This window comes from Amblyraja radiata, chromosome 29 (assembly GCF_010909765.2).
Source record: "Amblyraja radiata isolate CabotCenter1 chromosome 29, sAmbRad1.1.pri, whole genome shotgun sequence".
Lineage (NCBI taxonomy): Eukaryota > Metazoa > Chordata > Chondrichthyes > Rajiformes > Rajidae > Amblyraja > Amblyraja radiata.
In genome coordinates this window covers 26,283,141-26,309,130 of record NC_045984.1, presented here as the reverse complement: position 1 = coordinate 26,309,130, position 25,990 = coordinate 26,283,141, and the positions used below count along the sequence as shown (strand labels likewise).

Here is a 25,990-nt window from a genome sequence, read left to right as displayed (position 1 = left end):
ACCAATTAACTCACAAGCCGGCACATCTTTAGGATGCGGGAGAAAACTGGAGTGCGTAGAGGGAACCCGTGTAGTGACAGGAAGAACATGCAAACTCCACAAAGACAGCAGCCGAGGTCAGGATCCGACCCCTGGCCTCTGGCGCTGTGAGGCAGAGGCTCTACCAGCTGCGGCACTGTGCCACCCACTATTAAGCTCATTGCATCCATTAATTCTTGGTTCTTGGTTTCTTGGTCCTCCAAAATATTCCAAATGGAATTTAAACTGGAGAATTACACCTGCTAACCATGCCTTGTGATATGGGTGAATGGTGGGACAAGCCTAAACGGGGCTTTTGGTCAGCATGGACGAGTTGGGCCGAAGGGCCTGTTTCCATGCTTTATGACTCTAGGGCTGAGCTATGAGGAGAGAATGGGGAAGCTATTGTTCTCCTTGGAACAGAGACCGCAAAAGGGGAGACTAAACAGAGTTGCTCAAGAGAGAGGAAGAGTGAGCAGAGAGGAGCCTTGGAAGGAAGAAAGAGAGGAAGTTCGGCATGTCCCCAACAACACTCACCGACTTCCACACGTGCGCCCTGTAAGTTTTTTTATCGGGACGCATCAGAGCACGGTTCTGGAACGGCTTCTTCCAAGACCGCAAGAAATTGCAGCGAAATGTGGACGCAGCCCAGACCATCACACAAAACCAACCTCCCTTCCATTGACTCCATCTACACTTCACGCTGCCTCGGCAAGGCCAGCAGCATCATCAAGGACCAGTCACACCCTGGTCACTCCCTCTTCTCCCCCTCGCCCATCGGGCAAGAGGTACAGAAATGTGAAAACGCACACCTCTAGATTCAGGGACAGTTTCTTCCCAGCTGTTTTCAGGCTGCTGAACTGTCCTCTCACCAACTAGAGAGCGGTCCTGAGCTAACATCAACCTCATTGGAGACCCCTTGGTCTATCTTTAATCGGATTTTACAGGACTTCATCGCGCACTAAACATAATTCCCTTTATCCTATATCTCTACACGGTGGACGGCTTAATTGTAATCACGTCGTCTTTCTGCTGACTGGATAGCACACAACACAAAAAGCTTTACACTGTACCCTTGGACAATAAATTAAACTAATGAAATAATGTTGAATTAACAAGCTGTTAGTATCCAAAATGTGCTGCCAACAAGATCCTTGACGTCTGCCAACATCACAAAAGGGAACTCGGAGAATAAGTGGAAAAGAGACTGAAGCACCCGGAGAAAACCCACGCGGGTCACGGGGAGAACATACAAACTCAGTAGAGACAGCAGCCGTAGTCAGGATCGAACCTGGGTCTCAGGGGCTGCAAGGTCGCAACTCTACCGCTGCGCCACTGTGCTGCCCGAAGATATGCACACATTTGCATTTGACGGGCTGCGGAATAGCAGATGGGACATAGAAAAAGGGTCTCGGCACGAAACGCCACCCATTCCTTCTCTCCAGCTGCCTGTCCCGCTGAGTTACTCCAGCATTTTGTGAAAAACCTTCGATTTAAGCCAGCATCTGCAGTTCTTTCCTACACAGAAAACAGAGGTTTTGTTTTCACTTGAGAACTGTTTGCTGGATTTATTTAATGCCAATCTGTAGTTGTGTCTGAACTGGGATCAAGGACTTGTTGAAGACTCACACACGTCCTGTTGCCAGGAATAGCAGAATGTGACGGGAACTGTTTACTTGCATCGAGTGTCCTGTTTGTTCCCGTTTCTAACTGTAATAAAATAATGCTCTGGAAAATGTTGACTAGATCGGAAACATATTGTAATAAACCTGCAGTTTGTAACAAAGGCCTTCTGAAAATCCAAGTGCATCGCATGGGCAGCACAGCGCCGGAGACTTGGGTTCGATCCTGACCTTGGGTGCTGTCTGTGTGGAGTTTGCACGTTCTCCCTGTAACCTCGTGGGTTCCCTATGGGAGCTCCAGTTCCCTCCACACCCCAAAAATATGTGGGGAATGGGTGAGAAAGTGGGATAGCATAGAACTAATGTGAATGCGTGATCACTGGTCAGCGTAGACTTATGCCCCTGTCCCACTTAGGAAACCTGAACGGAAACCTCTGGAGACTTTGCGCCCCCACCCAAGGTTTCCGTGCGGTTCCCGGAGGTTTTTGTCAGTCTCCCTACCTGCTTCCACTACCTGCAACCTCCGGCAACCACCTGCAACCTCCGGGAACAGCACGGAAACCTTGGGTGGGGCGCAAAGTCTCCAGAGGTTTCCGTTCAGGTTTCCTAAGTCTTCTTTCATGTGGCGTGCACAGCCTAAAGTTGTAGGACAACTTGTTCTATTTGATGTTCTGTTTGTGCACGTCGAGTTGATTGCATTAGTCGAAACAGGGCGGACCACGTGAAGGTTGCAATCTTCCACCCCAGGTTTCCTAAGTGGGACAGGGGCTTAAGGGCCTATGTCCGTGTTGTATTTTTCAATCAATCTATCATGGGTGGCACAATACAACACAAATGTATTCGTCACATGCACCAATGAAGGTGCAGTGATATGGATTTGCCAGCAGCGATACAATTGAAAAAAAGGACACACAATGCGCAATAGAATTTAACATAAACATCCACCACAGCATTCTTCCCTGTGGCGGAAGGCAACAAAGTTCAGTCTGTCCTCCTCCTTTGTTCATCCGTGGTTGAGGGCCATGAACCCTCCGTGGTCGCCGATACGAACGGTCGGATGTACAGGCCCTCTCGTCGGGATGATCGAAACTCTGACGTCGGGACGGTCGGACTGGATGCACTGGAGGTCAGTTGCTGGCAGTGCGACGGAGTGCCCGAATCGGCCACTTTCTTACCGGAGACCACGGCTCCAGGATGTTATAGGCCGCAGGGGTTGAGTTGCTGCCTTACAGCATAGAAACATAGAGTATAGGTGCAGGAGGAGGCCATTTGGCCCTTCGAGCCTGCACCGCCATTCATTGTGATCATGGCTGATCGTCCCCAATCAGTACCCCGTGCCTGCCTTCTCCCCACATCCCTTGACTCCACTAGCCCCTAGAGCTCTATCTAACTATCTCTTAAATCCATCCAGTGATTTGTCCTCCACTGCCCTCTGTGGCAGGGAATTCCATAAATTCACAACTCTCTGGGTGAAAAAGTTTTTTCTCACCTCAGTCTTAAATGAGCCCCCCTTTATTCTAAGACTGTGGCCCCTGGTTCTGGACTCGCCCAACATTGGGAACATTTTTCCTGCATCTAGCTTTTCGGGTCCTTTTATAATTTTATATGTTTCTATAAGATTAACCCCTCATCCTTCTAAACTCCAGTGAATACAGCGACAGGGTTCGATCCCGACTACGGGTGCTGTCCGTACGAATGTTTGTACGTTCCTCCCCGTGACCTTTCCCCAGGCGCTCTGGTTTCCTCCCACACTCCAAAGACGTACTGGTTTGTAGGTTAATTGGCTGTGGTCAAAAAAGTAAATTGTCCCGAGTGTGTGTAGGATAGCGCTAGTGTTCGGGGAATCAATGGTCGGCACGGACTCGATGGGCCGAAGGGCCTGTTTCTGCACTGTATCTCTAAAAAAAACTATGAACATCCACTGGTTCTCCTTTATCTCTTCTACCACTTACATAAGCAAATCTCCAGTCGTTTGTTAAACAAATTATCTTTCATGTCAATACTGACCGAGCCAAATCCCATTGAAATTTTTAATGTAACTTTTGATCATGTCATTTCCCAGCCACAGACACGAGGCTAATCAGTCTGTAGAACACCCTCGTCATCAATTAAAATTAAATTAAAAAAACAATATTTACCTTTTCCGCGCAGGTCGCTGACCCATCAAACGATCGACGCCGCTCTTCAAAGTGAACCCTGTCGGTCATCGTGGGGTGATTCAGATCTGACGCTGGCTTGTGTGGTGAGACCAGGGACAGAGCGAGAGGTCAGATCTGCCAGCAACTGACCTCCAGTGCATTCATGCACCTTACACTTCAACGGGCAAGTCTGGAGCAACCTGCACACACTAGCCGGCCCACGGAGCATCCATGCACTCTGCACTGTGGAGGTGGAGAAGATAGGACACAAAGTGCTGGAGTCACTTCTGCAAGTGTACTATCGAAAGCATTTTATCGGGAAGCATCACAGCTTGGTTTGGGAACAGATCCATCCAAGACCGCAAGGAATTGCAGCGAATTGTGGACGCAGCCCAGACCATCATTCATGCCGGCCTGCCTTCTATTGGCTCCATTTATACATCACGCTGCCTCGGCAAGGCCAGCAGCATAATCAAGGACGAGTCGCACTCTGGCCACTCTCTCTTCTCCGCTCAGGCAAACGGTATAGAATAGTGAAAATGCACATTCAGGGACCGTTTCTTCCCAGCTGTTATCAGGCAACTGAACCATCCTACCACAACCAGAGAGCAGTGCTGAACTACTCTCTACCTCTTTGGTGACCCTCGGACTATCTTTGATCGGACTTTGCTGGCTTTACCTTGCACTAAACGTTATTCCTTTATCATGTATCACACTGCGAATGGCTCGATTGTAACCATGTTCTGTCTTGCCGCTGACTGGATAGCACGCAACAATAGCTTTTCTCTGTAGCTCAGTACATGTGACAATAGACCAAACAAACCTAACTCAGTGGGTCAGGCGGCATCTCTGGAGAAAAGGAATAGGTGACATCTCGGGTCGACACCTTTCTTCAGACCTAAAACGTCACCTATTCCCTTTCTCCAGAGATGCTGCCTGACCTGCTGAGTTGCTCCAGCACTTTGTGTCTATTTTCGTCGTAAACTAGCATCTGCAGTTCCTTCCTACACCTAATAGAATAGAATAGAATACGTTTATTGTCATTGCATAATACTGTGCAACAAAATTCCATTGCATCTCCTTCGGTTTAAAAAGAACAAACACAACAGCCATTGACTCACATATACACATATCAGTAAAAAAAATAATAAATAGGTATTAAAAATATTTTAAAAGAATATTGCGCATTATCTTGCACCCTAAATTATATTGTGCTTCCCCCAGTGTTCTCTGTTAGAGTTAAGCTCTTTTATCACACATGGGTAGAAACTATTTTTCAGTCTACCGGTGCGAGCCTTCAGAGACCTGAATCGCCTCCTAATGTGTAGGGAGTGGAAGAGAAACTGGCATACTGTAAGATAGAACTGGTGCGAATAGATCATTGGTGGGGCATGGACTCATTGGGGCGAAGGGCCTGCTTCTACAATGTATCTTTCAATCAATGAGAGAAAAACTATGCACAGCGACCTGCTAGGAGTTAGACTAATATTCGACTCAAAATGCTTCAAGTATGTAGGATGGAACTACAGATGCTGGTTTACACCCAAGATAGACACAAAATGGTGGAGTAACTCAGCGGGACAGGCAGCATCTCTGGTTAGGATGAATGGGTGACCTTTCGGGTCGAGACTGAAGAAGGGTCTTGACCTGAAACGTCACCTATTCTGTTGATCCAGAGATGCTGCCTGTCCCGCTGAGTTACTCCAGCATATTGTATCTATCTTCAAAATGCTTCAAGCCAAGTCAAGTGTGGCCCGAGTTGTAACGTAGAAACCGCAGCAGCAAGCAGGTTCACCGCAAGCACAATCTGTTTTAACGATATCAAGAAATAGGAGCAGCCCAAGCATTCCCTTGGGACCGCTTTCCCTTTGCAGAGGATCATGGCCGATCTCATCTTGGCCTGATGCCTCTGATCTCAGCCCTGGGCACACTGAATGATTCACAGGTCACCAGGGTAAAGAATTTCATTAATTCACAACTCTCCGAGATAAGAAATTCCTGCTCATGTCAGTCTTAAATGGGTCTGCCGTTGTCCAGAACACCAGAGATAACTCTCTTGCTTTTCTTCATAATATTGCCCGAGGATCTTTTGCAAACAACCAAGGAAGCGAAGCTAGCTTCAATATAAAAGTCAGCAACACTGGCCTTGTCGTACAGTTCAAGGCACCACGTTAGAAATGTTAGACTTTGCACCCAATTCAAACCAAACCCTTAATCTCCCGCACACGGGCCCCATATCTGAGGAAGGGTGCGCTGGCGTTGGAGAGGGTCCAGGGGTGGTTTACGAGAGTGATCCCGGGAATGATTGGGTTGACGTATGATGAGTGTTTGAGTTGACGGCACTGGGCCTGCACTCGCTGGAGTTTAGGAGGATGAGGGTGGAACCTCATTGAAACTTACCGAATGGTGACAGTGGATGTGGAGAGAATGTTTCCATTAGCTGGAGAGTCGAGGACCAGAGGCCATAGCCTCAAAATAAAAGTACTTACTTTTAGAAAGATGAGATGTGATTTCTTTAGATGGTGGACCTGTGGAATTTATTGCCACAGACAGCTGTGGAGGCCAAGTCAATGAATATTTTTAAGGCGGAGGTTGACAGATTCTTGATTAGTATGATTGTCAGGGGTTACGGGGAGAAGGCAGGAGAATGGGATTGAGAGGGAAATATGGATCAGCCACGATTGAATGGCGGAGTAGACCTGATGGGCCGAATGGCCTAATTCTGCTCCTAGAACCTATAACCCAAAATGGATAGCTACCTGACCACTGATGCTGCCTGACTCGCCCAACTGCTCCAGCACTGTACTTTGATCAAGATTCTAGCATCTCCACAACCACCGACTCAGAGATGAGAGCGTTATTCACTCAATCGCAAGCGCCACAATGCAAGTGGCCTGGGAACCGTGTAATAAATAATAATAATAACAGTTACATTTTGAACCAAAAATGTATTTCTGGAGCTTCTTTTTCCCCCCCATCTCTAACGACAGAAGACACAAAAGCATAAAAGCACATTCCACCACATTCAAGAAGTTTCTTCCCCCACTATTATCAGACTCTTGAAAGAATCTCTCATGGGCTTGGGATGTCCAGTACACAACTCACAATCTCCCTTGTTGCGGCCCTTGCATTTATTTAATCTGCATTTTCTCTGTATAGCTCCAAAACAAAATTCTGCGTACAGTTCCCTTTCTCTTTGCACTAACTCTTATACTCACATACCGTTTTGATATGATCGAGTATGGATGTTTTTACATGGATAACCTACAAAAAAAGTTTTTCACCGTTTGGTGAGAATGGCAAACTAATACCAATATCAGTACGGGCTGTGTATAAACATAGAAAATAGGTGAATGAGTAGGCCATTCGGCTCTTTGAGCCAGCACCGCCATTCGATATGATCATGGCTGATCATCCAAAATCAGTACCCCTTTCCTGCTTTCGCCCCATATCCCTTGATTCCGTTAGCCCTAAGAGCCATATCTAACTCTCTCATGAAAACCTGTGAATTGGCCTCCACTGCCTTCTGTGCAAAGAATTCCACAGATTCACAACTCAGAGTGAAAAGGTTTTTCCTCACCTCAGTCTTCATCTCATAAGTTGCAGAGAGGTTTCTGGGAGATTAATTGAACACAGTAGAAGGAATATAATGTGGACAAATGTGAGGTTATCCAGTTTGACATGTTAAATAGAAATCTGTAGCTTTTTTTTTTAATGTGAAGTTTGAAAGGAGTTGGTGCTCACAAATCACTGAAGGTTAACATTCAGATACAGCAGGCTGGCAGAAAGGCAGGCAATACGTTGGGTTTTATTGCAGAGGGATTTGAGTATAAGAGTAGGGTTGGCTTGCTCCATATCTTAGCGAGGGCTGACCAGCTCCTGCTCCCGTTTCCAATGTCAATAGTGTATCGCTGCTGACACCCAGTGGCACGTTCGCAGTACTGCAGAGTGTTTTATTGCCATATGTCCCAGATAGAACAATGCTGCAATATCACAGAATATGTACACATAGTACACTGTAAACAATATGATAAACGAGAGGGAAATAAAGTTCAGTGTGTATATTTTACACACACATAAGAAAGGCACAAAATGCTGGAGTAACTCAGCGGGACAGGCAGCATCTCTGGAGAGAAGGAATAGGTGTTGTTTTGGGTCATAGAAACATAGAAAACTAGACCAAGTGCAGACCCGTTGGGTCTGTTCCCCCAACGTGCGGTTGTGGGTGGGGGGAGGCTGCATGCAGCGTCACACACACTAACTATCCCCCACCCCCCCCCCCTCCCCGCACTCACGCTAATTACCCCCCTTGATATTATATTAATATTATTAATTTGCTCCTTTTACCCCATAACCACCCTATCTACTGACGCATAGCCCCCAACTTGCAGTCACATCTAGAGAGGGGGGGGGGGGCGGGGGTAGAGAGTGAGGGCAGAGAGAGAAGGGGCAGAGACAGAGACACAGAGAGAGGGGCAAGAGGGATAGGGGGCGGAGAGGAGGGTAAGAGGGAGGGTGGGTGAGGGGGAAAGGTGGGGGAGGAGGGGAGGAGAGAGAGAGGGTGAGAGAGAGGGGGTGCTGAGAGGGGGGTGAGGGGGAGCAGGGAGGGGGAGGGAGGGGGGAGGGTGGAGGGAAGAGGGTAGGGGGTGTGGAGGGGAGGGGGTTTAGGGGAGGGAGGGAGGGGGGGGGAGGGGATGGAGGGGAGGAGGGGAGAGAGAGAGGGGGGGAAGGGGGAGAGAGAGGGTCTGCTGAGAGGGGGTGAGATGAGGGGAGGTGGGGAGCAGGGAGGGGAGGGAGGGTGGAAGGGGTGTGTGGAGGGGAGGGGGGTTTAGGGGAGGGACGGTGGGGGAGGGGATGGATGGGAGGGAAAAGAGGGGAGAGAGAGAGGGGGGGGAGAGGGGAGGGGGGAGAGGAGAGGGGGGGAGGGGGGAGAGGAGAGGGGGGAGGGGGAGAGGAGAGGGGGTGGAGGAGAGGGGGAGAGGAGAGGGGGGGAGAGGAGAGGAGAGGGGGGGAGAGGAGAGGGGGGGGGGGAGCGGCCGGGGGAGAGGGAGCGAGGAGAGGGAGGGGGAGAGGGCGGCGGGAGGGGGAGAGGGAGGGGGAGAGGGGGGAGAGGAGGGGGAGAGAGGAGAGGAGGGGGGAGAGGAGAGGAGGGGGGAGAGGAGAGGAGGGGGAGAGGAGAGGAGGAGGGGAGAGGAGATGAGGGGGGGAGAGAGGAGAGGGGGAGAGAGGAGGGGGGGAGAGAGGAGGGGGGGAGAGAGGAGGGGGGGGGAAGAGAGGGGGGGAAGAGAGGAGAGGGGGAGAGGAGAGGGGGGGAGAGGAGAAGGGGGGAGAGAGAGAGAAAGAGAGAGGGATAGGGAGAGAGAGAGAGAGAGAGAGAGTGCCTTTTTAATTCAACCCAAACAACCATTTGCAGGCAGTGCTTTTTTACTTCAAACTAACTATATTTTCATTTTCAAACCAAATTAATGGGTACTCAGTGCTGTAGACATTTGTTCAGTGTCATTCAGAGCTCAGAGTGACAGAGACTAGTTGACAGAGCTCCAGCTTGCAGAGACTAATTGAGGCACACCACTTCCTGGTTTTATAGTCCCTTTCCCTGCCTCCAGTGGGGGCAGCAGAGAGAATGGGGAAGTTTGTAAAAACATTAATATCTCTGTCATATTTCATCGACGGGAAAAATCCTCGGCACACATACGGCGGAGGAGGGCTCTGAGCGAGGTGGCCAAAAATGACGGCCGTAGGTGGCGGCGTTCTCTCGGAAATCGCAGCACAGATCGCCAAAACCGGTCAAGAACAGAGTTTTAATAATATAGATAGGTGCAGGAGTAGGCCATTCGGCCCTTCGAGGCTGCACCGCCATTCAATATGATCATGGCTCATCATCCAACTCAGTATCCTGTACCTGCCTTCTCTCCATACCCCCTGATCCCTTTAGCCACAAGGGCCACATCTAACTCCCTCTTAAATATGGCCTCAACTACCTTCTGTGGCAGAGAATTCCCCAGATTCACCACTCTCTGTGTAAAAAATGTTTTTCTCATCTCGGTCCTAAAAGACTTCTCCCTTATCCTTAAACTGTGACCCCAAAAGGGTCGAGACCCTTCTGCAGACTGAGAGTCAGAGGAGAGGCATATAATAATATCTCCCCCCCCCCCAACCTTCAAGATGAGAACTCGTTTGATGCAAAAATGAAAGCAGAAATGAATAGAAATTATGATCACCAGTTCCTAAGATCATACAATTGTTCAATACACCAGCTCTGCACACACCAGCATTGTGTCATTAATTAACTTCCTCGTCGGATGATGTAAGCAGTTACTGGCATTTTTAATTTTAATTTTTTTTAATAATTTTTTTTTAAATACCACGCATAGATTGACACCATGGTAATCGAAGTTAGAATTTATAAACTAAAATATTTCACCCAAGGCTAATTGTAAATTCAGAGAACAATTTATATTATTCCAATGTTTTATATCTTCCGTTGAACATGATGCCAAGACCATCACTTATGGTAATTTGCATATCACTGTGCCTTAATTGGTACATGTGACAATAAAAGACCTTTGAAACCTTATCTAAAATGCAACCAATATATCTGCTTCAACCTTCACCCCCGGCATCACCTTCCTGTGCAAAAAACAACTTGCCCAACACATCGTTAACCTTCGCCACTCTGGCCTTACAGCTACGCACTCTAGCATTTAATTTTTAAATCCTCTTCATAATTCTTCCCTTTAACGAACTAGGCATCAAGACCCTGAATCACATTGCCCATTGGAGGTGATGCGTGCATTTATCAGACCAAAACCAATCCGGGCTTGCCCAGCAGCTTGAGGGAACTTCGCCATCACTGAGGTCAGGGAGGTGGTTGGGGGGCGTCTCCTCGTGGTGGATGTTATGTACCGTGGTTCTCCGCTCCGGCTGATTAATGTGTATGCCCCACCCGTGCGGAGCGAGCGGCTGGCCGTTCTCCAGCAGCTCCCAGTGGTGTTGGCCACGTCCCGGCAGCTCGTTCTGGCCGGTGACTTCAACTGCATCATTGATGCGGCTGGACGATCCGGCAGTGCCGACAACAGACTGGACAGCACGTCCAAGTTCCTGATGGAAACGGTAAAAGACGCAAAGCTGCACGACGCCTTCAGCGACGCTGCAGGCGGGTCCCAGCTGCGGTTCACCTGGTCGAGATCGGACGGTTCAGCCCGATCCCGGATAGACTTCGTCTTCACCACGAAGGCCGTCACGGTGAGACACACCGACCTCACGCCGGTGTTCTTCTCTGACCACTGCCTCCTTCAGGCTTCCTGTCACCTACAGGAGGACTGGAAGGCAGGCAGAGGGACGTGGAAGTTAAACGTGAAGCTGTTGACCCCAGAGAACGTTGAGGAGCTAAAGAGGGACTACGCACGTTGGAGAACGGTGAGGCCCCTCTTTGACTCCCCGACACTCTGGTGGGAAGCAACATTAAGAGGTTCTTCATAGTCAAAGGGGTTCAGAGAGCAAGACAGAGTCAGAGGGAATTGTGCCAACTCCAGACAGAATTGCAACAACTGCTTCTTCTGCAGTCGAGGGGGGTGGATGTGAGGGAGGAACTTAGAGATGTGAAGGACCGGCAAGCTCGGCTCTTTACCTCTGAATCCTCCAAGATCATCTTCCGATCCAGGGTCCGCCATGTGGAGCAGGATGAGACGTGCTCACGTTTCTTCTTCCATAAGGTTCACAGGGGGAGCTCTGTTATCAACAGCCTTAGGGAGGAGGACGGCTCGGTAGCATCCTCGCAGACAGACATGATGAGGGTCTGCAAATCCTTTTACACGGATTTGTATGACAGAAAGGCCACAGACAGCACCGCCTCCCAGAACTTCCTGTCCTCTATCACGGAGGTCTTGGAGGACAGCAAGCGGGAGAGTCTGGACCAAACCACTGGCCCTAGAGGAGGTGACTGGCTCCATCCGCTCCTTTGACTCGAGTAAAACTCCCGGAAGCGATGGCTTACCGGCCGAGTTGTATTGGGCTCTGTGGGACTGGGTGGGCCCGGACCTGCTGGAAGTGTACAACGACATGCTTCTAGCCGGCAGCATGTCAGACTCCATGAGGAAGGGCAGCATCACCCTAATCTACAAGCAGAAGGGGGAGATGAAGGATATAAAGAATTGGAGACCCATAACATTGTTGAATGTAGATTACAAGATCCTGTCTAAGGCCATCGCCAACCGGGTCAAGTCTGCTCTGGGACGGGTGATCCACCCGGACCAAACCTGTGCTGCACCTGGCAGGAAAATCTCAGACAGCCTAGCGCTGCTGAGAGATACCATCGCCTACGTGCAGGACAGACGGGTGGATGCCTGCCTAGTCAGCTTGGACCAGGAGAAGGCCTTCGACAGGATATCGCACACGTACATGAGGGACGTGCTCTCCAAAATGGGTTTTGGGGAGGGAATCCGAAATTGGATCAAACTGCTCTACACCAATATCCGTAGTGCAGTCCAAATCAATGGGTGGGAATCAGACAGTTTCCCTGTAAGGTCTGGAGTCAGGCAGGGTTGCCCTCTCTCTCCTGTCTTGTTTGTCTGCTGTATTGAACCTTTTGCCGAGTCCATCAGGAAGGATGCGAGCATAAGAGGAGTGACATTGCCAGGCAGTGGGGGCATTCAGGTCAAGACCTCCCTGTACATGGACGATGTCGCCGTCTTCTGCTCGGATCCAAGGCCGGTCCGCAGATTGATCAGCATCTGTGACCAGTTTGAGTCGGCCACGGGAGCCAGGGTGAACCGCAGGAAGAGCGAGGCCATGCTCTTTGGCAACTGGCCCGACCGATCTTCCATCCCCTTCACCATCAAGCCTGACTTCTTGAAGGTGCTGGGGATCTGGTTCGGGGGGGCTGAGTCGAGTAACAAGAATTGGCTGGAGCGGATAGCCAAGGTGGGGAGGAAGCTGGAGCTGTGGAGGCAATGCTCCCTCTCCATAACCGGGAAAAATTTGGTCATCAGGTGTGAGTTGCTCTCGGGGCTGCTGTACTTGGCACAAGTGTGGCCTGTCCCTCCCTCCTACGCCACAGGGATCATCCGGGCCGTCTTCCAGTTCATCTGGGGGTCGAGGATGGGCTGGGTGCGACGGGTCACAATGTACAAGTCGGCAGACAACGGGGGTAAAAGCGTGCCCAACGTCGCCCTCACCCTGATGGCCACCTTTGTGTGTGGCTGCATCAGGCGGAGTGTAGAGCCAAGGCACGTGGGCACTAAGTGTCACTACCTGCTGAGGTTCTACCTGTCCCCGGTGTTGCGAAGGATGGGCCTGGCGCAGATGCCACGCAATGTGCCAGTCAGCTGGACATTGCCGCCCCATCTGTCGTCTGTGGAAAGGTTCTTCCGGACCAACACCTTTGACCACAAGTCCATCGGGCAGTGGTCAGCACGGAATGTCCTGCAGGCACTGCAGGGAAAGGACTCGATGGATCCGGTGGCGTGGTTCCCAGAGCAGACTGCCCAGCTTGTCTGGCAAAATGCCTCATCGCCAGAACTGACCAACAAGCACCAAGACCTGGCTTGGCTGGCGGTGAGGGGAGCCCTCTCAGTTAGATCCTTCCTGCACCGTCGGAACCTCACTGCCAGCGCACGCTGCCCTCGGGACGGCTGCTATGGAGAGGAGACGGTCGCCCACCTCTTTGCAGAGTGTGGGTTTGCAAAAAGAGTCTGGAGAAGTCTGCAAGGGTCCCTGGAACGATTTATGCCGAACAGCTCCGTCACAGAGGACTCTGTGATTTACGGACTGTTCCCAGGGACACATTCAGAGACTGACATCGAGTGCTGCTGGAGGGTCATCAACTCGGTGAAAGACGCTCTTTGGTCTGCCCGAGCGTTGCTCACCACCCAGCAGAGCAAGATGTCCGTCAGGGAATGTTCCCGACTGGCCCACTGCAGACTGCAGGAGTACGTGCTAAGGGACTCGCTGAAGCTTGGTGCAGCCAACGCCAAGGATCGGTGGGGGAGGGCCACAGTCTAGGGTCCTTCCGCTGCTGGACATGGGGGGCACGGTATGGTGGAGACGCCCCTCAAATTAAATTAAGGGAAGGTATCCCACACCAGGGGGCCACATGAGTGGCACGGGTGGGGGACATTTTTGTGGAATTTAAAAGACATAAACTGCATTGAACAATCTCTATAGCCTACAAAAATGTCGGATGGAATTTTCGCACTGTGCACACATTGTATATATTTATCACTTGGACAGGGGCCACAGAGTGGCACGGGTGGGGGACTGTTTTGGTGGAATTTGACAAATGTAAAAAAATTGTACTGAAAAAAATGTCGGATGAATTTTTTTTGTTCGAATGGTTCATGAATTGTATATATTTATCAATTGAATAAAGTCTATTTTGAAAAAAAACAAAAAAAAAAACAAAAAAAAACATTGCCACCTGAAAAGCCCCCACCCGATCCTCCCCCACCCCCCAAAAGACTGGCTTGGTGACCCTCGGATCCAGAGACAGACTTCATACCTGATTTTAACATTACTCCAGGACCTGGCCCATCGCCACTCAAATCTCCTCCAGCCTTGAAACCTGAAGATCTATTCTACTGGGCGGCACAGTGGCGCAGCGTTGGAGTCCCTGTCTTACAGCGCCAGAGACCCAGGTTCGAACCAGGCTACGAGTGCTGTCTGTACAGACTTCCTCTCCGTGATTGCATGGGTTTTCTCCGGGTGCTCTGGTTTCCTCCCACATTCCAAAGATGTGCAGGTTTGTAGGTTAATTGGTTTCTGTAAATTGTCCAGAGTATGTAGGATAGAGCTAGTGTGTACGGGGTGATTGCTGGTTGGCGTGGACTCGATGGGCTGAAGGGCCTGTTTCCATGCTGTATCTCTAAACTAAACTAGAGACTCTACACTATATCCCTTAGAAATCCTCCATTTGCAGGCAACTGGAGCTTAAGCTAATATATAAAAACAAAATACTGGAGTAACTCAGCGGCATGGAGAGAAGGAATGGGTGATGTTTCGGGTGGAGACCCTTCTGCTTCAGCTGCCTGGGTTCCAAGTCCTGGAACCCCTTCCCTCAATTCAATTCCCACCATTCTCATTCCCAGCCTCCCTTCGGAAAGGGAAAACTACCAGCAAGTCTCCCTCATGTCGTGGTATCTCCCCACGTGTCTCCGCTGTGCATTTTACTCACTACAACCTCTGAGGTACCTGGGTGTCTTTAATGTTTATGGCCCCACGTAATAACAGCTGTACACAAGGTAATGTGTCTAGTTAGACAGGTACATGGATAGGACAGGTTTAGAGGGATACGGGCCAAATACAGGCAGGTGGGACTAGAGTAGATGGGACATGTTGGTCGGTGTGGACATGTTGGGCCAAAGGGCTTGCTTCCACGCTGTATGACTAAATGCAGATGCTGGTCTACAAAAAAAGACACAAAGTGCTGGAGTAACTCTGCAGGTCAGGCAGCCTCTCTGGAGAACATGGATAGAAGACGTTTCAGGTCGGGACCCTTCTTCACACTCAGCAACAAGCCCATTCTGAAGAAGGGTTCCAACCTGAAATGTCAAAATCTGGTATGAACGCTGCCTTACAGCAGCTCGTGTCAAAGCACAAAACAAACATCAAACAGAAACCCATCCCAATGACGACTGCTTCTCAGACTGCAGCTGCAATCTCAAACAAAAGTGCTTTAATAACTTTTGGAAAATATGTAAGTACTTGAGCGTAAACATTACGAGATTCATTGAATGACACGGGACATTTTTTGTGAAACTCAAAAGTGCTGGAAGAACTCAGCGGTCTGGCAGCATCTGTGGAAGGAACGGACAGGCGACGTTTCGGGTCAGGATCCTTAGTTCGGCTTCCCTTGTAACTATGTCAGCATGTGTCAATAAACAGGAAGATCTTGAGTTAAAGTACTGTTGACCCGGCTGATCTCCCCTGTTAGTTGTATGGAAGTTCGTACCGCACGGTGCTTGGATTCTGCAGAGTCTTTGTCAGTCCAGGAGGAGGATTGGAAGCAATTCTACTCCAGCCCCATATTCTAGGTAGACGGGAGAAGCTGCGGCACTCTGGTCACCTCAGCTTGGGGAAGATGCGTATGAACAGGATCATGCTGATGAACATGAAGCAGACCACGACCAACATCAGCCACAGCAGCCAGTTGACGGATTTCTTGGTGTGTTGTTCCAGTCGCTCAGACTCCACCTTCAGCTTCTCGAAGTTCTGGTCGGCCATCCGCAAGGAATGCGTCAGCGTCTGGACAGAAACACACAGCCACCGGTCAATCTCACTCCAAGTTACATCCACACCCCACCCTAACCCTATACCAGCTCAGCCTGTCTTTGACTAGAAAAAGTTTGAGCTTAGTTTATTGTCATGTACAGTGAAAAGCTTTTGTTGCGTGCCAACCAGTAAAAAAAAATACATGATTACCATCAAACCATCCACAGTGTACAGATATATGATAATGGGAATAACATGAATAACATCTGGTGCTAGATAATGTCCAGTAATGGGGGCAGGTGTATAAAACTATGCAAAATAACCTGTAATGGCACTTTCTTTATTTTCCAATGTCCAACTTTCCGTGGCCATTCTACACAGGTAAGTAGTAGTGATCTTACGCAGATTAAAAAGAGCAGATCTTCAAGTCGTTATTTACAGTTTAATTGATTCTTTAATGAAGTAGTTGTACAAACAAAGGGATGAACGTAACAGGTTCTCCTTATTCTCAAACAAGCGGTAACTTTCTGTTCTCTCCCATCTGGTGAGAACTGTGTACTCTCCACCTCCCGTGCCTGTTCTGAATCACTCCCTGTCCCCCAAGCAAATATGTTACGCCCCACTATGCATCAAATGGCCGCCCCCAAGTGTGCAAAATAATACTGCTAGAAATAGCTAGACAATATAATAATATGCCAACAGTAACTAAACATAAATGGCTCCTACACAACCTTTGTGTGTGGCGTGTTTGCAGAAACAGAAAGGGAGCGCAGAGAGCAGCACAACACAGGCCCTTCGGCCCACAATGTCTGTGCAGAACATCACGTACGTCATGATAATCAATCTCATCTGCCTGCACGTGAACCATATCCCCCATTCTCCATCACACACACACCCCTGTTTCTACATCTCAGGGTTCACCTTTCAATAGACAATAGTTGCAGGAGTAGGTCATTTGGCCCTTCGAGCCAGCACCGCCATTCAATGTGATCATGGCTGATCATCCCCAATCAGTACCCCGTTCCTGCCTTCTCCCCATATCCCCTGACTCCGCTATTTTTAAGTGCCCTATCTAGCTCTCTCTTGAAAGCAACATCTGAGCCATTTACAGTGAGCATCTTTAACTGAGCATCATCGCCTGGGAAGAGAATTAAACTATTTGGTTGCTTCACTGCTCAATAAGTTGAAACCGCTGCTACAACATAACCGACCAAACCGATCCATGTAACGTTTATACTCCACAAGTACGTCCTCACCCAGACAGACATTATACTGACACTCCGGAAGTGGCGGCGCTGTTAACAGCTGCGGCTCGCCTGCAGTCCGTCTGTCTTTACTTTTTTCTGTTGTTTTTTTTGTCTTGTTTTGGTTAAGTTTTAGTTTGTTGGGTTGTGTTAGAGGGGGGGGGGGGGTGAAACATGTTCTCTGTCTCTTCCTTCGGGGGAATGCAACTTTTTCGTGTTGTATCCCCCTTCTCTGCCTCCGTCTGCGCTGAGGCCTAATGGCGGAGCTGGCGGCCTCCAGCCTGCGACTGACCCCGAGGCTCCGGAGGCAGAGCCAGCCAGGAATCACCAACGAGAGGCTGGCCGTCTTCGGGGCTGAGGCAGCGGTGGCCCGACTTGCTGGTGCGGCGTTCTGGCTTTCGGCGGCGGCCTGGAGCTGATGCAGCGGGGCTCGGAGCTGAGACTGCGGGACCCGGAGCTGGGGCAGCGGCCTGGAGCTGGGGCGGCTGCCCGGAGCTGGGGCAGCGGCCCGGAGCGGAGACTGCGGGACACGGAGCTGGGGCGGTGGCCTGGAGCTGGGACGGCTGCCCGGAGCTGATGCTGTGGCGGGCCGTCTCGGAGCGGAGACGGCGTTCCGGCTTTCGGCAGTGGCGACATTACCACGGAGGTCCGCTGGACTGGAGGGCGGCATCTCCGGCCTGGATCGATCGCCTCAGCGCAGAGGGAGAACAAGGAGGGAAGAGACGGAGACTAAGACTTTGCCTCCATCACAGTGAGGATGTGCTTGGTGAACTCACTGTGGTGGATGTTTAATTTGTGTTTATTGTATGTTTTGTTTTTATTGGTTCTGTGTATGACTGCAGGCAACATAATTTCGTTCAGACCGAAATGTCTGAATGACAATAAAGGAATCTAATTCTAATTCTAATCTAATTCTAATTCCCTCTTCTTTCATCCATCAAGGTTTCCTTTCGTTGTCCCATTGAACAGAGTTCATTTAGTAATGGGGGAAACGAAACAAGGGACTCCCCCGGTACAGAGCTACAAAATCATGAGAGGAATAGGTCGGGTAGACGCACAGAGTCTCTTGCCCAGAGTAGGGGAGTCGAGAACCAGGGAACATAGGTTTAAGGTGAGGGAGGAAAGATTTAATTGGAATCCGAGGGGTAACTTTTTCATGGAAATGGTGGTGGGTGTATGGAACGTGCTGCCGGAGGAGGTAGTCGAGGCAGGTACCATCGCAACGTTTCTGAAACATTTAGACAGATACATGGATAGGTCAGGTTTAGAGGGATATGTGTCAAATCCTGGCAGGTGGGACATGCTGGCTGATGTGTGTAAGTGGGCCGAAGGGCCTGTTTCCACTGTGCGACTATGACTACGCTGGGCAGATCGATACGGCCAGCAGCAAAATCAAGGACGAGTCGCACCCTAGACAGTCCCTATTCTCCCCTCTCTCATCGGGCAAAAGGAGCAGAAGTGTGAAACTCCCACTTTCAGATTCAGGGACAGTTTCTTCCCAGCTGTTATCAGGCAACTGAATCATTCAACCACAACTAGAGAGCAGTCCTGAACTACTATCCACCACATTGGTGACCCTCAGACTATCTTTGATCGGACTTTACTGGCTTTACCTAGCACAAAACGTTATTCCCTTATCACGTATCCGTACACTGTAAATGGCTCGAATGTAATCATGAATTGTCTTTCCGCTGACTGGTTAGCACGCAAACAAAAGCTTTTCGCTGTGCCTCAGTACAAGTGACAATAAACTGAACTGATTGTCGTTGGAGATGGAGATAGCGCAGGCCAGGCCCGGCCCTTACCTGGTTGTCCTGCTTGATGACGTTCTGAGCGGCCAGCGTGTTGTTCTTCAGGTTCCGGGCCAGGTTCAGCATCTCCTCGGCGAGGCGCTCCTGCACGTTGTGGTGATGGTGGAGCACTGCGTCCAGCTCAGAGGCAGATTGCTTCTCATCCCCCATCCCACTGCAAGCGGAAGAGACAAGGAGCCAAAACTAAATAAGCGGAGCAAAGATCCATCTGCTGCGTGCATCACGGCAGATACTCAACTCAGCTTAAGTGCAACACTTATGCCTTCTCAATCCCGTAAAGGCCAGACATGTCATAAAGGAAATGTGAGATTAATTGATCTTGTCTCACAAAAAGTGGTGAACACTGTCCGGTCTATCACGAATATCGACCTCCCCACCATTGAAGGAGTCGCTGCCTCAAAAAGGCAGCCAGCATCATCAGAGACCCACACCACACTGGCCACACTCTCATTACACTCATGATGATATAGGAGCCTGAAAACTGTAACATCCAGGTTCAGGAGCAGCTTCATCCCTATAAACATCAGGCTATGGAATACTACAACCTCCAAATAAGCTTTTAACTATCCTGGCCTCGGGTGCTGTCTGTATGGAGTTTGCACGTTCTTCCTGTGACCGTAAGGTCTGAATGACAATAAAGGAATTCAATTAAATTCAATTCAATTTCCTCTGGGTGCTCCAGTTTCGTCCCACATCCCAAAAAGGTGTGAGCTTGTAGGTTAATTTGCTTCTGTAAAATTGCCCCGAGTGTGTAGGGAGTGGATGAGTAAGTGGGATAACATAGAATTGTGTGAACGGGTGATCAGTTAACAAGGACTCGGTGGCGTGAAGGGCCTGTTTCCATGTTGTATCCTTCAAACTTTCAATCAAACGAGCACTTCTTATTGTTACAACCCCAGTCAAATTCCTGCGGGAATACTAGGAAACAAAACTGCAATCACACTAATGAATAATTTCAAAGCCGACTAATAACACTAACCTTCGTTTTCTCAATTCACCGGAGTCCGAACCTAAAAATGAACATAAATAACTTAATTTTGATTTCTCTGCATTCTTCAGTGGATTTTCACCGTTATCACATTTACAAATATTACAAACTTCAAAATATCTTGTGCAGAAACATGCAGTAGCAATATTGTCCAAGCAAAACACCCCCTAAAATATTAAAAAGTCAACAAATTGATCTCCTATTTCCATTACAAGACAGAAGGCAGCTGTTCAGCTTTGACTGTGTTAGCTCTCATGGTAATCCCCATTAATTACACCGTAGACACAAAATGCTGGAGTAACTCAGCGGGACAGGCAGCAAGACTGCAGTCAATAGTTTTGGGAACTTCAGTGGAAATGGAAGAAGCAAAACAGGGGAGATGCAGAAGAAAATCTGAGAAATAACAAGAAAATTAAGGCATCGGGGAAGAAAACCTCCCTTCTTTGACTAACGGATGTTTGGGTTTTAAAAACATTAATGTAGTCAATCTTTACCATAAGATTTTCAAAATGTATTTTGCCACGGTTCACCAAAATTGTTACTGAAACAGTACAACATGAAAACAGGATGATTTCCAGAATGATTGGTCCGAGATCTCTCCATCACGAGTGCAGTAAGAGCAGCATTATAGAGCGTAGAAGAGGAACAGACATTACAGTACAGCAGCAGGAACATTATATGACCTGATTCCTGCCCGACGACCAGATTGTTACGAGGCCCGCAATGTTCCTTATAAATTTAAATGCTGAAACTCCCACAAAGTCCCCAGCATTTAGCTGCCAAAATGACAGCAACAACTAGAGGCCGGAGCAAGAGGTCAGGAGGTGCAAGGTGCTCACTCACCGTCGGCAGAGTGCGATGGCTGAAAAACAAGACGGGGTACGAGTTAAAAACATAAGCACGTGACTTGTCAAATTTTATAATAGATATTAATACAAGTTTAATTTTAATCAGATTAATATATTTAAATTTTAATATATTACTGAAAAGAAAAACGTCTGTAGAAGGGGTCCCGAACCAAAACGCCACCTATCCATTATATTATAATAATACGTTATTTCGTTTCGTTCAGCGTAGAGGTGCAGCACGGAAACAGGCCCTTCGGCCCACCGTGTCCGGACCGAACAATGATCCCCACAAATTAACACCACTCTCCACACATTAGGGACAAATCTTTTTACATTTATACCAAGCCAATTAATCTACAAACCTGTACTTCTTTGGAGTGTGGGAGGAAACCGAAGATATCCGAGGAAACCCACACAAGTCGCTGCCTCAAAAAGGCAGCCAACATCATCAAAGGCACACACCATCCTGGCCACACACTCATTTCACCGTTGCCATCGGGAAGAAGGTACAGGAGCCTGAAAACTGTAACGTCCAGGTTCAGGAACAGCTTCTTCCCTTCAGCCATCAGGCTATTAAACACGACAACAAACAAGCTCTGAACTGCAACAGACTATTATTATTATTACATTATATTTATTGAGTATGTGTGCATGTGTATATATATACACACACACTGAACTTTTTTTCTCCTGTTGTGTTCTATGTTTACATATTCTGCTGTGCTGCAGCAAGTAAGAATTTCATTGTCCGATCTGGGATATATGACAATAAAACACTAAAACAGTCTGAAGAAGAGTTTCGGCCCGAAATGTTGCCTATTTCCTTCGCTCTATAGATGCTGCCGCACCCGCTGAGTTTCTCCAGCAATTTTGTCTACCTGACAATAAAACACTCTTGACTTGAGAACGTACAAACTCCGTACAGACAGCACCTTTAGTCAGGATTGAACCCCTGGGTCCCTGGCGCTGCAAGGCAGTAGCTCTATCGCTACACCACCATATGCTCATTATATTATATTATAATGGATTATACTATAATGAATAGGCCATGTATGTTTGGGACCCTTCTACACTTTTTTTCATAATTTTTCTGTTTCAATCAGAATAGGCCTGTTCTGTAAGATTATCCATTTGCAATAAGACTTCAGTTTTTTTTCTCTTTCCAGACACTGCCTGATTTTCTAAACTTTTCCATCATTTTCCTTTTGTCCCTCTCCGTCATTGTAAATCTGTGATCCAGATGGCACAGTAAGCAGCGGAATCCCAACCATGTCACACGGCGACTCTTGTATACTGTCTCAGTGTACTGTTCTTATACACTTGTACTTAACTATGATTGTGCTTATGTAAGAAATATTTTTACTGAACTGTATGCAAAAAAAGGCATTGTACCTCGGTATTTACGATAATAAAGTACTATTAATCCATTTAGGTGAAGCGGGTGAATTAGCTTATGGAAGGACAATTCAGAAGCCTGATAACAGAAGCTGTTCCCCAGTCTTGTGGTGCGTGTTTTTCAAGCTTCTGTACCTTCTACCAATATTGGGATGGATGAGTTTGGTGGCTACAGAGACAAACTGCTGAAGATAGACACAAAACACTGGAGTAACTCAGCGGGTCAGGCAGCAGCTCTGGAGAAAAGGAATGGGTGATGTTTTTGATCTAGACACAGTTCCTCCCTACACGAGACAAACTGCTGGTCTTTTACAATCCGGAGCACTTACCCCATCGAGGAGTTCACTCCTCATTTCTCCCATGTACCTGGCTTTCGTCCGCAGGTGGACAGTCTTGGTGGCTGATACCCGTTCTTTACCAGTCGTTGATGTTCGCCCAGGAGCCAACAACTGATTGGCCAAGGCCTTTTCAGCAGGGTTAGGCTGGAAACCAGAAGGTGAAAGGTTAGTTGATAGAATCTAACATTCATTAACTGGAGGTGAGAAAGGGCAACTTAAACTGCACTTACACCGCACAGGGTATTGACCTGCTAGGGCAGCAGAGAGCAGTGTCTGAACCTGTCAGAACAGTGCCATGGGATATTAAACTTCCATTTCAAAGAACAGAGGAAACTCAGCAAAAAATGTAGCTGTTCGTTAAATATTTTTTGAGATACAGGGCATCGCCCGAGCCACCTTCTTGAGCCTCTTCAGTCATTTGACATGCTCCAACAATAGTTTTAGCAGGGTCTTCCAGAATATTTACCCGGCAGCGCCAATTTAGGAACAGTGATATTTTGCCTAGGTTTGGTCCTGAAGTAAGAGTGATAAATTTTCAAAGCTGTACACCTAGCTAGGCTGGATTAGGCTTCAAGAAGCTGTGCACTTCACTCCCCTCCCCTCCTGTAAACATTGCTTCCAGTAGCCTCTCATGCTTGATAAACTACTAAGACATCCCACATTCAGGTCATGAGACCAGGGTCCTCAGTTGGAAGGACTTAGTCTGTAACACAAGGCGCAAAAGATTTTGTATAGCTCTTTCAAACTGTGTTGACAGAGACTCGCTCTCTAGTAAATAAACAGAACAAAGTGGTAGAGTAACCCAGCAGGTCAGGCACCATCCGTGGAGGACGTGGATAAGCGAAACTACACCTATTCATGTCTGTCAGAGATGCTGCCTGACCCGCCGAGTTACTCCAGCACTTTGTGTCTTTTTATGTAAACCAGCATCTGCAGTCCCTTGTGTCAAGCAAACAGAACAATAAGAAATTAACTTATTGCAGCCAAGGAGAGAATCTACTAAACCTAAGAGAAATGATAAACAAAGGATCCATACCAGTTTCTCTGCTTCCAAAAGCCCTTTCATGAACTCCACTTTGCGGTTGTATTCATTTAGTACTTCAGGAGCGGGTTTACTGCCAGGGACAGAGAAACGACATCAGCCCACAGCCACCAACTTCTGTTTGCACAAGTGAAATGTGCTGCGTAATAAAGTTGTCATCCAGTACAAAATCTGCCATTGGAGTCCAACATTAGGGCAGATAATCAAAACTTGGTCCCAGAGATACATGACATGGCCCAGTGACAGGGCGGGAAATCGGGAGAGGAGGGGTATTTAGGAAAGAAGAGTAGACAAATTAAACTCAAGAGACCAGACTTGAAGGAATACAAATCTTGCAATGTGCCAAGGAGGGAAGCAAGGGGCGATCACGCAGAGATTTAAAACTGAGTAGCTGAAAGCCACTGTAGATTAGCTAACACAAAAGTGCTTTAATAAAATAATCTTGGTGTATGTGTGTGGGCGTATATTAAAAAAATTATGGTTTCAGGACCTCCAAAGGCTGAAAACGAAACGGCCTCAAAAGGATTCTTCTTACCTTAAGTGCTTCTTCAATTCGGTCAACATTTCTTGAAGAGCTTCAACATACTAGAGAAAATTAGAAATAGCAGTCATTCACAACTTGCAAATTTACTATCAAGTATGATTTCAAACAATTTCATGAAAAGATTTTACTCCTGATAAATTAAACAAACATCCATAATTAGTTCAGCATTGACAGATAGAACTAACACAAAATGAAGAGTCACAATAAACTGAGGCATAAAAGAATCCTCACGTTAGTTTTGCAGCATCTGTGAAGAGGATGCGGACTGATTTAAACAGAATTATCTTATTATTTTTAACAATGTCCCAAAGCTGTTCACAACCTTTGATGATGGTATGATGTTTAATGCTGTAATCTGACCACACCTGTTCCCACAAGGAGAAAATGAGATGAGCATTCTCTTGCTGGTATTAGATGAGGGATGAAGACTGCTTGGGACATTGAGAGATCTTCCTTACTTTTTAATTTGTTGCAACAGATCTTGTATTTTTGGGGATCCATCTAACGTCCAATCTGAAAACCAACTTCAATTTTGCAATACTCTTCCAGCACTAAACGTAACCATCAGATTAGACTACACGAACCAAAGGATTTCGGCCTGAAATGTTGCCTATTTCGTTCGCTCCATAGATGCTGCCTCACCCGCTGAGTTTCTCCGGCACTTTTGTCTACCTTCGATTTTCCAGCATCTGCAGTTCCTTCTTAAATAAGTGATGGGTGGATATAGATGTCCTAGAGTGCATAGGTGAGGAGGACGGGTTGTTTTGCTTGGCCACAGCCACCAGCAGCCTTTGTTAAGAACATACTGAGGAGTAGAAGTGGTTAAACTAAACCAAACATTCCCTGAAACGAGGGGAACTCGTGATGCTTTCCTATCTGCTCCTCTGTGTGTCCTTGCCAAAGGCTGCTGGAGGACGTGGACAGTCCCTCCCTCCCTTCCTCACCTGCCCCCACCCATCACTTGGTGGTCTGAAGAAGGGTTTCGGCCCGAAACGTCGCCTATTTCCTTCGCTCCATAGATGCTGCTGCACCCGCTGAGTTTCCCCAGCAATTTTGTGTACCCACCCATCACTTGCCAGGTTTCAACCCACCCCTGCCTCTCTTCCAGCTCCCACCCCTCACCCATCACTACATCCCTGCAAGAAGCGTCACCTACCTACATTTTCCAGGGATGCTGCTAGCTGCTTGTGTCTTTTTTTTCCACCCATGATACTCAATATAGCAAAATATCAGGTGAACATATTGTCAATAGCAGCCTTGGATAAGTGGTGGATCTCTGGTCTTAGTCAAACGTTGCCTATTTCCTTCGCTCCATAGATGCTGCCTCACCCGCTGAGTTTCTTCAGCACTTTTTGTCCAGCCATCACTTGCCAGGTTTAGTGCCACCCTCGCCCTCTCTGCCAGCCAGTAGTGACGGTGACTTGGCTGTATTGCCGCGCCCTGGTGAGCAGTGGCCGTGAAGGGGCGGCGGGGACCTCGCTGGTAACCCGTGGTGATGTGGCCCTCAACCCGGCCCGGCCCCGCTCTGAACCCCACCCACTCCCCCTCCCTCCCCCTCCTCCACCCCTACCTTCTCCAACCGCCAGTCCTTCTCGTCCCTCTTATCGGCCGCCATCGACTCGCATCTCACCAGGAGCCGCAAGAAGTTCTTCTCCAGCCTGGAGGCCGCCATGTCTGCGCTGGGAGCCAGCCGGCGCCGTCACTTCCGGCCTGGCAGTGACGCCATCTTTGTTGCTGGCGGAAGGAGCAGTGAGCGCCAAGTGGGCTTCACTTCCGCCACACAGCGCCGCCTGCA

The 25,990-nt window shown here is 48.4% G+C and overlaps 1 protein-coding gene across 1 annotated transcript; it reads right to left on the bottom strand.

Annotated features, from left to right (window-relative positions):
- Nucleotides 1–15,427: 15,427 nt before the first annotated feature.
- use1 (unconventional SNARE in the ER 1) lies at nt 15,428–25,933 on the bottom strand. The gene is made up of 8 exons (XM_033046979.1): nt 25,766–25,933; nt 24,187–24,236; nt 23,646–23,724; nt 22,601–22,753; nt 20,872–20,890; nt 20,020–20,050; nt 19,035–19,194; nt 15,428–16,018 (listed from the first exon to the last, which is right to left on the bottom strand). Exons 1-8 carry the CDS (start codon nt 25,865–25,867, stop codon nt 15,836–15,838), a joined length of 777 nt encoding a protein of 258 aa, XP_032902870.1. The 5' UTR covers nt 25,868–25,933; the 3' UTR covers nt 15,428–15,835.
- Between the last annotated feature and the right edge of the window lie 57 nt (nt 25,934–25,990).